This window comes from Sitophilus oryzae, unplaced genomic scaffold (assembly GCF_002938485.1).
Source record: "Sitophilus oryzae breed Bouriz unplaced genomic scaffold, Soryzae_2.0 scaffold_2008_pilon_pilon, whole genome shotgun sequence".
Taxonomy (NCBI): Eukaryota; Metazoa; Arthropoda; class Insecta; order Coleoptera; family Curculionidae; genus Sitophilus; species Sitophilus oryzae.
The window spans coordinates 2,932,085-2,945,267 of NW_022146734.1; the positions used below are offsets into that span (position 1 = coordinate 2,932,085).

At 32.1% G+C, this 13,183-nt stretch overlaps 1 protein-coding gene across 1 annotated transcript; it reads left to right on the forward strand.

Annotated features, from left to right (window-relative positions):
* The first annotated feature begins 393 nt into the window (after positions 1–393).
* LOC115883982 lies at positions 394–2,898 on the forward strand. The gene has a single exon (XM_030902403.1). The coding sequence runs from the start codon at positions 579–581 to the stop codon at positions 2,286–2,288; it is 1,710 nt and encodes a 569-aa protein (XP_030758263.1). The 5' UTR covers positions 394–578; the 3' UTR covers positions 2,289–2,898.
* The last annotated feature ends 10,285 nt before the right edge of the window (positions 2,899–13,183 follow it).

Here is a 13,183-nt window from a genome sequence, read left to right on the forward strand (position 1 = left end):
ATATGGTATTTTTTACTGGATCACCCTGTATAAAAAGTAATAGAACTATTTTAGATATAACTTTCGTAATTTATTTAGGTAATTTAGGTGAGACATATTTTATAAAAAAAAAGGTTCAAGTCAAGCTTATTATTATCAAAATCACTTTTTAATCAGTAAAATTGAATGGGCTATTAGCGATTAGTGTATTACTACAACTTCTACCGGTGCACTAGCACCCACACCTTTTTTCTCCTTCAGTACCTCGCCGAATATATCAGAAGACAGTGGCAGTACCTTTGTACCCTGTCCCCTCTGTCCAACGTTTTTTAATTTTCTCCGTATCTCTGTCTCTCGTTCGCGCAGCCCACGCTCATGGCCCCTTATCACACACACAATATATATTTATAAGTCGTACCTCAATAATAAACGCGGGGCGCTAGCGGGGCACCGGTCATAGTACAACCCGGTCGTGTATAAGACCGCCCGGCCTTTGATAACTCGTTTACTTCGTCAATAGTTCGTTGCATCCGTCGGTCATCATCTACTGAATGAGAGGCAGTACCTTGCGTGAGTAGTTTGAATAAAAAGTGCTTAAAATGCCGACCTGTTCGTCCGAAAGTTTATCCAAAGTCTCGTGGCCGAGCAACGAGAGCATCCACGCCGGTAGTTCTTCGAGTGGTTCGGGAATGCAGAGCCCCAGCTCGCCGGTATGTTTTTCACCGGGTTCGACTTCTCCAGACAACACTTTGCGAAAAAGGAGAATCCGCAGAACATCGTCGTTAGGAAGTGTAATACGGGAACCCTTCGTTATTCGCTCCGATGCGAGAGATAACCGAAGCCAAAGCCCAGTACTATCCCAAAACGCTCCCCAGGAAGAAGAAACCTTCTCGCTGCTCTCAGCCATCATAGGTTGGTACCCATGTTTCCTCCTGAGAATGGCTAAAGCGATCATCATTGCAATTCTACCGAAGACCTGGAAACAGCTAATATTAGCCCTCCCAATGCTCTGGATCTCCATGTGGTTATGGGTGTTTACTCAACTCGTTCAATTACCTTTTATCATGATCAGAATGGTCTTGAACATGATCCTACTCCCTAATCGCTCCAAGAACCAGAAAAAACGAACGGTTTTGATCAGCGGAGGTAGCACCATCCAAGCTCTACATCTAGCCAGGAATTTTTATTCAGCTGGAGCGAGAGTTGTGGTTTGTGAAGTCCAAGGAGTGTTCGCTTTGGCCAGATTCTCTACAGCTGTCAGTAAGTTTTATGCAGTTCCAAAACCAACCAGCGATCAGCTACAAAACTATGTCAGAGCCCTTTGTGAAATAGTAGACAAAGAAGAAGTGGTGTACTACATCCCTGTCTGCGCTACCACCTCAGCTTACTATGATGCAGTGGCCAAACCACACATGGAACTGTTAGGATGCACCTGCTATTGTCCAGGAATTAAAGAAGTCTGGGTCCTAGATGATACACTAGAAGTACTGAAAAGGTGTGAGAAAAATCAGATTAGTATCCCGAATTATTACGTTGTAACATCAAAAGAGGATGTTTACAGATTGTATGACACAGGTACTATAAGAATGGGAAATTATGTTATGTCAACAGCTGGTCCAGTAGGTTTGAGAGATCGTTCCAAAGTTATTTTACCTTTATCCAGAGCAGACCTTAAATTACCCAACGATATAAACCCTCAAAGACCTTGGGTAGTTGTCCAAGACCTGGAAGGAGAACATTACCTCACTTGCACTACTATAAAAGAATCCCAAGTTATTGCAAATGTCACTTGCAAGCTTGATAAAGAAAATACCGGTCTGATACCCATAGAGCACCAAGAAATCAACCAATGGCTCACGAATTTCTTTCACAAGCTCCAGTTTTTGCGGCCGGTAAATGGACACGTTAGTTTCAGGTTTGTCGTGACCAAAGAGACCAATACCATCAAACCTTTGAGCAGCAGAGTTGGAGTATCGCTGCCTTACATCTGCTACACCAATATCCACCCAAGATTGGTTTGGAGACCGTGCAAACACTTTAACAGACAGAATTCTGGTCCTTTGATTAATGGGAATGGTACTTATCGTATGCCTGATACTGTCTGGAACACCCTCAAAAATCCGTCACTGGAAAAAGTGACCAGGTTGATAGGGACGGTACTTGATAAAAGGGAGGCTTTGTTTACCATTTGGGATCCCCTGCCTTACTGCGCGTACTACCACATGCAGTTACCGTTCAAAAACATGCTTGGGTTCATGAAAAGCAAGGAGAATGCCTTTCCAAGACCACTGATGAACAGAGTGCGCTGAGATTGATGAAGCAAATTAGGAGAGAGATTCAAAGACATAAGAGAGTGAAGAATACAAGCCTTCAAGTGAAGAAAGTCCAGTGATAAGATTTTTTATTATTATTTTTTAACTTCAATAATTCGAAAAATTCGAGATATATGGGTAAAATGGATTAAAATTTTTGAAATAAATTATTTTAAACGTACACAGAGAAATGAACTTCGAATCATAGATAAATTCAAAAGAATTTCTTGTTATTTGTTATTTATTCATTTATCGAGTAAACGCAGTTATGATATCTTTAAAAAAAGAAGCGTTCAAAATATGTGTATGTATGATATTTAAATCCGTTTTGCCAGTATATACAGGGTGTCTCAGATTTAATTTTGTTCTTAATTTAAATAACGTTAGAGTGATTTTTTTGGGGCTCTTCAAAAAAATTTACTCTCAAAACGTTTTCTAAATTACAAAAAAATATTGAATCGTTAAAAAAATATTTTTTTATTGTTATTTTTCATAACACAAACTCGTTTTTTATTGTCTGAGAACACAGACTAGTACAAAAGTAAAAGAAAAAGTTTGAGTTAGACCAAATAACAATAAATAAATTCAGAGCAAAAAAGTTTTAAGAAAAATCTTGTATAAATATTTGTATATTGTTTTATATTTTTATATAAAAATATTCTTTTATAATAATACTTAAAAATGGTTTATTTTAATCATAAATATTGTAGATTTTAGATTTAGTCCGTCCTTGTAGATATGTTCATCAAGAATTATTGTTATTTTTTATTAATTGTTGTCCTTTTATATTATCGTTTCTTTTCTAGCTTAGAAAATTGTAAGAATATTCTTGTTCCACCCTTTTTGTACAAACTAATATTTATTTTTTATCTTTAACTGTAATAAATCAAAGACACGATGCAAGTTTACTGTAAACATGTTGTTTCTGTGCATCAAATTATACATAGTGTGTAAATATTTTTTCTCTGTTATGTGACAGTGTATAGGGAACAGAATTTATACGATATTTTATTGTTTGGTTTATTGAAATCTCTGTATATTACTGAGAGACGTTCTATATTTAGAACGTCGACAAGGTATCATTGTATCAATGGCATAAACGTTGCGAATTAATAAATAAAATGTTTCAGTGATAATTAAATCTCTTTGACTTTTATTTCGATTTTGTTGTTGTTTTGTCCATGTTTAATAGGGGTTATCTTAAGCAAAAAAAAAGTTTTTATCGATTTTCATTTCCAAATTGCAAAATATCCGTTTTAATGAAACACAGGGGAAATTTAATGAAATAATTATTGTAATTTTGTTGTTGTTTTCACAGTTGCGTAATTATTGTTTATGATAATTTTTTAAAATGTTTTTTTTCTCTATTTCAATTTCTCTACTCTAAAACAATTATATAATTATAATAAAAATGCAATAATTTTTAAAGACAGTAAAATCAACAAGGACGTTATGGTAATGTTTATAAATTTTGGATTATTATTGGACCAGGTCAGTAATGTATCTAAGATCGTTTTATTAAAAAATAGTCTCGAAATAAGAATATTGAAATGAAGCAATACAAATAACTATTAGCAATATAATAACACAAATTAAAGTGTGTCAATTTGTATTTCATTAGGTTATTAAAAAAATGGAAATAAACAAAATAGCTGTTTGGTTAAATTACAGGAATTTAAATGATTTAAATGTACTCCTTATTTAATATGATTTTAATTAATTATTTAATATGAGTCTGTGAGAATTAATTTCCTTTATTTCGTCATTTTCTGATAGGTATACATATAATCGAAATGTAGAATTTCTAAATAACTTTCTATATTTTCTAATTTTTCTAATATTTTGTAAGTTGAATCCTATACTTTCTAATATTATAATTAAGTTAATACCAAACAATCGAAAAAAACCCGTTAAAGACAGCTCAGGAATGACAGTTGATGATAATTTTAGGGAGGTCAAGCTCTAAACATAATTTACTTAGCCTATATATATTCTTGATTATTATTTATTGGCTCTTACTGTTAGTTGGCCTTAAGAAGGTTGTGGTTTATTTTTATATTGAGTAAACATTATTTTTAAATGGTCTAGTTTAAAATTCGAGAAAAAATATTTTTTGGAAACAGATTTATGTGTCTGGAAACGTTCTATCCTTTTTTAATCTCTCTGTAATTAGTGTTAATTTTTGACCAATTTTATGCCAATATTTAGTAAATGACGTCTAGAGATTGACCACGCCAAAATTATCATAGATTGTTATTCCTCAGCCGTCTTTGACGCCGTTTTTTTTCGATCATACGGTATATTATCTACAATAATAATATAACCATTATGCATCTACTTCAGTACAACAGTTTTTATAATTATTATTAAAATCAAAGTCTTTGTAACTGGATGAGAATATAATTTTTTTTACTAATGAAATGGTTTTCATACTCTAGTTTTCAATATTTTTCAAAAATAATATACCATCTTGTTTACTATAAATATGGAATTTGTATTTAATAGGTTTTTTGAATATCAAGTAAGTCACAAAGTTTAAAATGAACACCTAGAATAATAATCGTTTAAAACATTAAGTCGTAATAAATATGATATATCTATATGTCTTTTCTATGTAAAATTAAATTATGAAAATGGAATAATTGCGGATGGTACAAGTTTCATTATACAGGGTGAGTTTCCTATGATGTTCTCTATGGGTATTTCGGAAAGTACTGGAGATAGAGAGTCGGTTAAATGGTGAAAGAATTGCAGTTTTGTGGGCTCATAAATATTCGTCTTTCAGATTTTCGAAAAAGTTCATGGCTGACTAGATATTTCGAAAAAAAACAAATTTCGGCTATTTTAAAAATTGTCTCTAATTCCATTTTAAACTATTTTAGACAAAAAAGTTTTCAGATAAAAGTTGTAGATAATCACATCCTTAATGAGACCGTTTCCTTCGTTTTTTTCTAAAGCCTGTCATTTTTGATATATGACACAAACATACACATGTTTTTTTAAATGGAAACCATAGTTGGCCATGACTTCATAAAAAGCGCCATTTATTAAGTTTTTTAGTGATATAAGCTATAATATCTTTTCTTCGAAAAATTACTGAGTTATAGCCAATTCTTATCATTTTTAAACAATTTCACTTAGTTAGCCATGAAAACAAGTTCAATCGCCGCGCCGCGCCGTTGCTCTCAGAAATGTTAAGCTGTCACATCCAAACTTTGTAAATTATAATAAACAAAAATTGTAAATATGAATTTTTCAAATAAAGAAAAGCGTGTAGATACTCGCGCATCAATAGAGTGGTTCCAACCTTAGATGTTCCAACATGACTTTCAATATGACACACCACCCCCCACCCTTCATAATGAAAGAAATTTTAAAAATTATTTATATCATAATTATACAAACGCAGGGATAGGAAGGGGTAGACTAATTGCATGGGCATCTTCGATCACCTGACCTATCCATTTTAGAATTTTTTATGCGATATAGTTAACAATAAGGGTTTACAAAAGAACTTATGAATTAAGAGAGCCACTCGAAGTGGCGGTACGAGAAAAGTCTAATTAAGTCGACCGGTCCTTCTGTGAGAATAAGTAGTAATTCAGTTTTAAAAAGATGCAACTCAAAACAATGGCGGATTTTTTGAACATTTTCTAAATTAACTTAAAGTGTATGTAGTAATATTATTTTTTTAAGTTTTAGTTTGTGTAATGTAAATTGTAAAGAACCATTTAGTAATATATTCTGACTTTTTATAAGTTATAAATCATAACAGAATAAGAATATCATGCAATCTAAGTGAAATAATTAGTCAAGAAAGATGAGAATTGGCTATAACTAAATTTAACTTTTCTAACATGTCTTGAAAACCGTTCTCTAATAAACGTAACATTCACCGGTCAACGTATCCTCGAAAATGTATGGCCAAGAAAGGTTGAACCAATAATCCTACACGCTTTTCTTCATTTGAAAAATTCATATTTACAATTTTTGTTTATTTTAATTTACAAAGATTGGATGTGACAGCTTCACATTTATGAGAGCAAAGACGATTAAAATTGTTTCTATGGCTAACTAAGTGAAATTGTTTAAAAATGATAAGAATTGGCCATAACTCAGTAATTTTTCCAAGAAAACATATTATAGCTTATATCGCTAAAAAGCTTAAAAATGGCGCTTTTTTTGTCATGGCCAATTATGGTTTCCATTTAAAAAAACATATGTTTGTGTCATATATCAAAAATGACAGGCTTTAGAAAAAAATGAATGAAACGGTCTCATTAGGGATGTGATTATCTACAACTCTTATCTGAAAACTTTTTGTCTAAAATAACTTATAATGGAATTAGAGACAATTTTTAAAATAGCCGAAATTTGTTTTTTTCGAAATATCTATCATGAACTTTTTCAAAAATCTGAAAGGTGAATATTTATGTCGCCACAAAACTGCAATTCTTTTCCCATTTAACCGACTCTTTATCTCCAGTAGTTTCGGAGATACCAATAGAGAACGTCGTAGGAAACTCACCCTGTATAACATTAAGTATACCGGGTGGTGCATCGTCCTTGGAAACATATGAAATCCCATGCAAATACTGCCATGCATATAACTGTCCAATTATTGCCTCCCCTATTAATTTAACTTGTTGTTTAACTAAGTCCTAAATAGTTTTTTAAAGATCTGCCTATGCTAATACACAAGTCATTTAAGAAAATCTGCATCTATTTTTAAATTAAAACTTAACAAGTAACATGCAACAATGCAACCAGACAAATATCAAGAACCTATGATTTTATCATTGTCAAATGTAATTTGTTGTGCGGAAATGTATATTTTCTCACCAGTAGTGTAATACATCAGGTATGGACGAAAAGTTATTACTTTTCAAATCAGTTAAATAATACAGGGTGGCGCCTCTCATACGCCGCGGAGGCTCCAAGGAGAACCACAGTTTGTACTGAAATGAAATTTTGTAAGCATATGTAGGTTAATTCAGAGCACTTTTTAAAAATATATAGAGTTCTACAGGGTGTCCCCAAAAAAAGTTACATATCAAAGTTGTGTTTTTGTAATAGAACACCCTATATATTAATTGATTTTCGGATTCTGGGAGAAAAATAAAGGTGAGTTTTATAAGAGAAGTATATGACTAAAATGTAAGGTTTTTGACATATTTAACATTTTCTAGAAATAAAGAACAATTTTTAAATTACAATAAAAGCTACCTAAATTTTAGTCTAGCCTAATATGTAGTTAAATTAACTATTGTACTTTAAATCAAATTAAAACTTGATCCAAAAAGTTATACAGGGTGAGACAAAATTAATATTGAACATTGGTCACCTTTAAAGGCATGTTACTCTTTTATTTTAAATGGAATACCCAGTAGGTATATTATTCCGATATTCAATGGAGAATTCAAAGCTCTTCAAAATAGGTACTATTAAGGTTGTCTACACCTCAAACAAAGATTTTCCTAGATATTTTCATTTATTATTTATTTTTACTTATTATTATGATTTGATCTGAGTAGATTTTTATTATTTGATAAAATCTAGGTGGCTGTGATATGGTCTGACCTTACTTCAACATAGCTGTCTAAGTAGCCCAACTTTAACAACTAGTTATCATTTTGTGTCAGTTAAAATAAAAAAATTTCTTAGAAATTTGCCGAAAATGCATACTTATTGCAAAAATCTTATCCTTCAGAGTGAATTGATTTGATTCCATTAGTTTCACACTGCATTCACCAACTAATAGAATACTTAAATGCTCCTGATTTTATGCTATATTAGGCTGTTTTTTTTTTATGGGGATATGTTAAAGACAGTGTTCACAAAACTCGGCCAAGCATTGTGGACAACATGACATTATTGTAGCTGCTTTTCGAGGTAGGACGCCACATAATACCTTTTAAAATGAAAAGATCCTTTTGAAAAGACAACCATTTTATGCAGTTAACTGGAAAGGAAGCATTTTGAGCATTTGATTTCATCCAGCTAATTTATGTCACATAATTATAGGTTTATATCTAGTTTTAATTCTGTAATAATTAAAATATGTTTTAAACGTGTATCTTTTTATTACCGTTGAGTATTTTACTCTAGAATCTTTAATTTTTGTTAAATTAACAAAAGCTATATCACACAGCCACCCTAGATTTTTTCAAATAATAAAGATCTACTGACGCAAAATCATAAAAAATAAAATATTTACGAAGATCTTAGTAGGCAACCTCAATAATATTTTTAAGATACATAAATTCTCCATTGAACAACGGAAAAATATACTGGGTGTTCCATTTAAAATAAAAGAGTACGCTGTTTTTTATGATACCGGTGTATTATCTACATTAATAATATAACCATTATGCATCTACTTCAGTAGAAAAGTTTTTATAATTATTAAAATTTAAAATCAAAGTCTTTGTAACTTGATGAGAATAGCTTTGTAACTTGATGAGATAATTCTTATCATTTTTAAATAATTTCTCTTAGTTAGCCATGGAAACCGCCGTTGCTCTCTCATTCAATCGCTTTTGCTCTCAGAAATGTGAAGCTGTCACATCCAAACTTTGTAAATTAAAATAAACAAAAATTATGAGTTTTTCAAATGAAGAAAAGTGTGTAGATACTCGCGCATCAATAGAGTGGTTCCAACATAACTTTCATTATGACCTCCCCCATAATGAAAGAAATGTTAAATATTATTTATATCATAATTATGCAAACTCAGGGATAGGAAGAGGTGGACCAATTGCATGGGCCTCCTCGATCACCTGACCTATCCATTTTAGATTTTTTATGCGGTATGGTTAACATTAAGGCTTACAAAAGAAGTTGAAAGAAGTGGCGGTACGAGAGAAGTTTAATTAAGTCGACCGGTCTTTCTGTGAGAATAGGTAGTAATTCAGTTTTAAAAAGATACAACTCAAAACAATGACGGATTTTTTGAACATTTTCTAAAATGTAATGTTTCCAAAATGTTTCTGTGTATGTAGTAATATTATTTTTTTAAGTTTTAGTTTGTATAATGTAAATTGTAAAAAACCGTTTAGTAATATATTCTGACTTTTATAAGTTATAAATCATAACAGAATAAGAATACCATACCAGAATAGAATATCATATAAGTGAAATCTAAGTGATCTAATACAATCTAATACAATCTAAGTGAAATTAGTCAAGAAAGATAAGAATTGGCTATAACTAAATTTAACTTTTCTAACATGTCTTGAAAACCTGCTCTAAAAAACGTAACATTCACCGGTCAACGTATTCTCGAAAATGTACATATGGTCAAGAAAAGTTGAACCAATAATCCTACATGCTTTTCTTTATTTGAAAAATTCATATTTACAATTTTTGTTTATTTTAATTTACAAAATTTGGATGTGACAGTTTCACATTGATGAGAGCAAAGACGATTAAACATGTTTCCATGGCTAACTAAGTGAAATTGTTTAAGAATGATAAGAATTTGCTATAACTCGGTAATTTTCCGAAGAAAACATACTATAGCTTATATCGCTGCAAAGCTTAAAAATTGCGTTTTTTATGAAGTCATGGCCAACTATGGTTTCCATTTAAAAAACATATGTTTGTGTCATATGTCAAAAATGACAGGCTTTAGAAAAAAACGGAGGAAACAATCTCATTAAGGATGTGATTATCTACAACTTTTATCTGAAAACTTTTTGTCTAAAATAGCTTATAATGGAATTAGGGACAATTTTTAAAATAACCAAAATTTGTTTTTTTCGAAATATCTAGTAAGCCATGAACTTTTTTAAAAATCTGAAAGGCGCATATTTATGACCCCACAAAACTGCAATTCTTTCCCCATTTAACCGACTCTCTATCTCCAGTAGTTTCCGAGATACCCATAGAGAACATCGTAGTATAAGGTCACACCCTGTATAAGGCTACTAGTAAATTTAAGTATACAGGATCGGTCATAAAGTTGTGTCACATCAAACTTTATTTTCTTTAAATGAAACCCCCTGTATATTATTGCATATTTCAATTCTTCCATCAATTTTAAGCAATAATCGTAATACACAATGTACACAAATTGAAGAATTGAAATGTTAAACAAAAATTTTGTAATTTCCAGACTTGATATACTCTCATTTTATACATCTATGAATGCTAACTTGAAAACTAATGACAAATACTATTAAGTAACGCAGTTTCGGCAGAACTGGTTCGTTAAATGAAATTGAACATATCGAAATTAATTAAATCAAATGGTTTAAGTGATATCAAAAGTCAATAACTCGAAAACGGTTGGTTTGAGGTACATTGTGTGTATTTCGATTTTTGCTTAGAATTGAAGGAAGAACCGAAATATGCAATAATATACAGGGGGTTCCATTTAAAAAAAAATGAAACTTTGATGTGCCGCGACTTTATGATCGATCCTGTATACTTAAATTTATTACCCGCTAATAGATATTTATAAACCCTATAACTTTTGTATTTAACTTTTTGCGGTACCTCCTATATTTTACCTAATAATCGACCGTTTCCATACATAACAGCGATCCTGTATATATTTTCTCATTCATAGTGTAATACAGGTACGGAAGAAAAGTTATTACTCTTCAAATCAGTTAAATAATATATAATAACGCAAAAATTATTACTTTTTTGTTTGAAAATAGTATATTGTTTTATTAGGAGTGACGGTTGATTAGGCTGTACGTTCGACATATTATAGGCTTTTTGCGCAAAAAGTCATTTTTACTCCGAAAAGAATACGTCACAACAACACCGAATAGAATACGTCAAGAAAAATCGCTGATGTGTCACATTGAGTGGTCGAAGATTTGCGTACTTACGAAATACATGTAAGAAATTGATACCATTATATTGGTCCCTCAGTAATCGTAAACACTCTTGGAAAATGAGTTTTTGTATTCGGAATCTTCACACTAATAAATGACTGAAAATCTTTAATGGCATCTACTGTCAAAAACGTGATTTCTTCCCTCCTACATGCTACAAATACTCCAACGATTAAGTCAACTTTAGCTAACAGGAATTCTTTGTCATCGGCTTCTTTCATATAAAGCGTTCTATTTCCAGTTTTTAAACACTTTTGATTTCTTCGCCTGATATCCGGAAGCCTTTCTTTTTAAAAATGCAATAAGGTTTGTGAATTTGCTAATATCTACGTTTCTGTTTAGGTAAATCATGGTGCGGAGCATCGAATATTTACTCCACAGAGCCGTCAATTAACGTAGTGGATAACTTCAGGAACTAGGCTAGCAATACCTTTTCTGTGAAATTCTCAACATGATTTTCTTTACCGAGGATTCAAAGTTGTTGACGGTAGTCTCGTATAAGTTTTTCGATTTCTCGGGCACTAACAACGTGGATAGCGCAATTTCAGCAGCTTGTTGAATATCCAAAGACTCGTCATTATCACTCATTTTTTCACAAAACTTTGTAGGAAATACGGCGACGTTTGAACTTGACAGAACTTTGTCATTAAACAATGCATAAGCAATGCCTTAGAAGCCGATTACCAGAACATTTTGAAAAATGTTTAAAAATAAATAATAATAATAGCATGAAAATCTCAAATTATCCGCTTTCACAAAAAATCTTGTATAAAATTCGTTACGAAAATAGTGTTTTAAGCACTCGTTGCATTGTCCAACTCGGCTTTCGCCCCGTTGGACAATTTTGCGTCCCGTGCTTAAGACACATTCATTTCGCAACTTGTTACATAAATAGCTATTTTATATTGTCCATCACGTCGCAAAAATTATTACTTTTGTGACGTTTAAAAAAAAAGAAAATTATTTTCTTTGGGGTAATGGTTCATTATGGATCAATTTCTGAAAAATATAATTTCTTATATAAATTGGATCTATTTCTTGAAAATATATCGGAAATAAAGGGGTTGTGGGGGTAGCAGAGGGGGTAGATTTCGTCGTGACTGCCGTATCGGAAGGATTTTTCGAATACGCATCGTTTCAGGCCCAAATTGGGATAATAAAACATTTCGGCCTGGCACGCGATCTATTTTGGAGACGTCTCTGAACTGTTTTTTTTATGACCGCGCTCCAAAAACAAACCTAAATCCGGTGCATAAATTATATTGACTCCATATTTGAGTATTTTTCGGCTGTAATGTCATATATTTCTGTCACATTTCCTAAACACACCGATTTTTGTCACACTTTTTTTAAATTTGACCCACAATAGTTATTTTTGTATCTAGTGCGCGAAGTGCTACTTTGGTGATCGATACTTGATCGATTATTCATTTTTTCTACAAACATTAAAATCAGGATATCCCTAAAAATTATTATTATTATATTACTGCTTCGAAAAAAAAAGCGTGAGCTTGGAATGTATGTTTTTTTTTATTACTGAACATCGTCATCGATGTCCTTTTAGGTCGTTTTAATACTTTTACACTATTTCTGGTGCTTGCCGCCGTGAGGAACTTACTAAAATGACGGTCGATAACATAGAAGGTAAAGATTCAATTTTGATTGTTAAAGTACCCGATACAAAAACAAACATAGACCGAGTCTTTACAGTGTCAAATTTGATTTATATTGAGATTTACCGAAAGTACGCAGCTCTTCGTCCAAGAAATGCTACCAGTCGCAGATTGTTTCTAAAATATCAAAATAAAAGATGTGTTAACCAAGTGGTCGGCATAAATTCTATTGGTAAGATGCCTAGCATGATAGCAAAACGCTTGAAGCTGCCAGATTATGAGACCTACACTGGGCATTGTTTCCGGAGAACTTCAGCCACACTCCTTGCTAATGCAGGGGGTGATATATTTAGTTTGAAGCGCCACGGAGGATGCAAATCTTCGACAGTGGCCGAGGGATACGTCGAGGATTCTTTTAAATTTTAGACTG